Here is a 2,043-nt window from a genome sequence, read left to right as displayed (position 1 = left end):
TTATTTATTTATTTATTAAACAACTCTACTGGTAGTTTGTTGAGTTGAGTTTGCCATTCACTTGGTCAAAACTATGAATAATTATACCATTTAAATATTTGTGTAAAACTGTAAAACTAACATTTCACATTTTAACAACACCATGAACTGTTTTATAAGGCAATGGATGTTTTATTTCATCCATGTTTGGTTAATTGGTATTTGTATACTGTTCAGACGAGAACCAAATCTAGATCCATTTTTTAACCAACTGAGAACCACACACTCATAACAATAATTTTGGCTCAACTTAACTGAATCAATTATTTTGAAGTAAACATTTATATAACAGTAATATATTCTAGCAAGCCAAATAAAGCTTTTTACACAGAAAAAAAGTACACTGTCTGTTTGATGATGGCAGAAAATGATTCCTGTTACAGCCAAGGCATTTCCACAGTAGTTGTTTTTCATTAAGTGCATTCTTGTTAGCATGTGTGTTTATAGAATAAACTCTTTTAAGTATTAACTTAATGTGAAATTAAACATGAACACATCTGCCTATTTTCTCATTTTGCTAAAAATATGCTTAAAATAACACTTAATTTCAGCATTTACTCTCTCTATCCAGTCCCATGCAAAGCATGATGGAAAGCTGAAATCTTGTTCCCATGTTTGGTACTTTAAAACAACAACAACAATCACTTATGCAATCTCAACTCAAATGGATTATGTAAATTGGATGAGCACAACGAAATTGTGACAACATCTTGAAAGAATTGTGTTTAATTCGTTTCAAGTACATTGAAAAAAAAAAACAAACAAACAAAAAAAAATTTTTTTTGAGACCATGTTCCATGCCTTATTTCTCTGCCCACAGTTTCTTTCTTAGAAATATTATGAGGTTTCTTTAATTGGTTAAATGCACCTGTTTTGTTTGCTCTGTCTGTAAAGGTCTGCTGTGATTGGTCACACCATCACACTAATTTGTCATTGGCTGTATGTAGTTAAAGTAAGAGAGAGTCAGTGTCATCATGCACAGTTCTGTCCTCAACTTCAACTGGTCACTATCACAAAATCACAGAACGTCTTCAGTGGATGAAAATGAAGACCACACTCGCTCTGCTCCTAATCATGGAGCTCTACGGACGCTCCTCCGGTCTCATTAAACATCATTTCTTTGTGAAAGAGGAGAGGACATGGGATTCTGCAAATGACTACTGCAAAACTTACTTTCATGTCCTCTCCACCTTCACCAATGAGAGCGAGGAACAGCAGTTTTTGGAAGATGCAGCTCATCAGCCTTCTGATGCCTGGGTTGGACTCTACACAGAATCAGGAGTCTGGAAGTGGTCAGGAGGTGAAAATGCAACTCAAATTAGCTGGGATATAAATCAGCTAGGAATAAATGATCGCTGTGCTTTTCTATGCAAACTCCATAAGACACTACTTGATTCAGAATGCACTGCTAAATACTCCTTCTTCTGTATGACCGTATTAGAGTTTGTTCTGGTGCATCAGAAAGAGACCTGGGATGGAGCTCTGGAATACTGCAGGACTCATTATAATGATCTGGCAAGTCTGAGCACAGAGGACAAGATGAATTCTGCTTTACTGGAAATCACAAGGACTGAAACAGAATATGTGTGGACTGGTCTGCGCTTTCTAGCAGGGGACTGGTTCTGGGTCAATGGAGATGTTCTTGACTACACAGCCTGGTATCAGAACGAACAGCCCCAGTGTCCTGCCAGAGACCTTCGTTGTGGAGCCCTGGACAAGCAAACAAAGCTTTGGACACACAGAAACTGTGAGGAGAAGCTCAGCTTTGTTTGTCAGTAGAAAGTACATTGAAACAAATTAATTCACGAAAAAGCAAAAAGGTAATGTTTTATGAAATTAAGATGCCCTTGTCTTAAGAACAGTTCAGACTTTGTGTTAACTGTGAATTTGGTGTTTAAAACAAACATACAAAACTGTTTATGTGCAAATTGGCGTTTGATGCTAAACTTACCCTCTCATTTTCTCCTGATTACAGAGTCTATCAGAAACAAGACAGTAATTCAT

The 2,043-nt window shown here is 36.6% G+C and overlaps 1 protein-coding gene across 1 annotated transcript; it reads left to right on the top strand.

Annotated features, from left to right (window-relative positions):
• Positions 1-1,083: 1,083 nt before the first annotated feature.
• LOC107670322 (C-type lectin 1-like) lies at positions 1,084-1,818 on the top strand. The gene has a single exon (XM_016462890.1). The coding sequence runs from the start codon at positions 1,084-1,086 to the stop codon at positions 1,816-1,818; it is 735 nt and encodes a 244-aa protein (XP_016318376.1).
• The last annotated feature ends 225 nt before the right edge of the window (positions 1,819-2,043 follow it).

The sequence above is a fragment of the Sinocyclocheilus anshuiensis genome, unplaced genomic scaffold, assembly GCF_001515605.1.
Source record: "Sinocyclocheilus anshuiensis isolate Anshui unplaced genomic scaffold, SAMN03320099.WGS_v1.1 scaffold732, whole genome shotgun sequence".
Lineage (NCBI taxonomy): Eukaryota > Metazoa > Chordata > Actinopteri > Cypriniformes > Cyprinidae > Sinocyclocheilus > Sinocyclocheilus anshuiensis.
The sequence above is the reverse complement of the archived record's forward strand: the minus strand, read 5'-3'. Positions and strand labels throughout refer to the sequence as shown.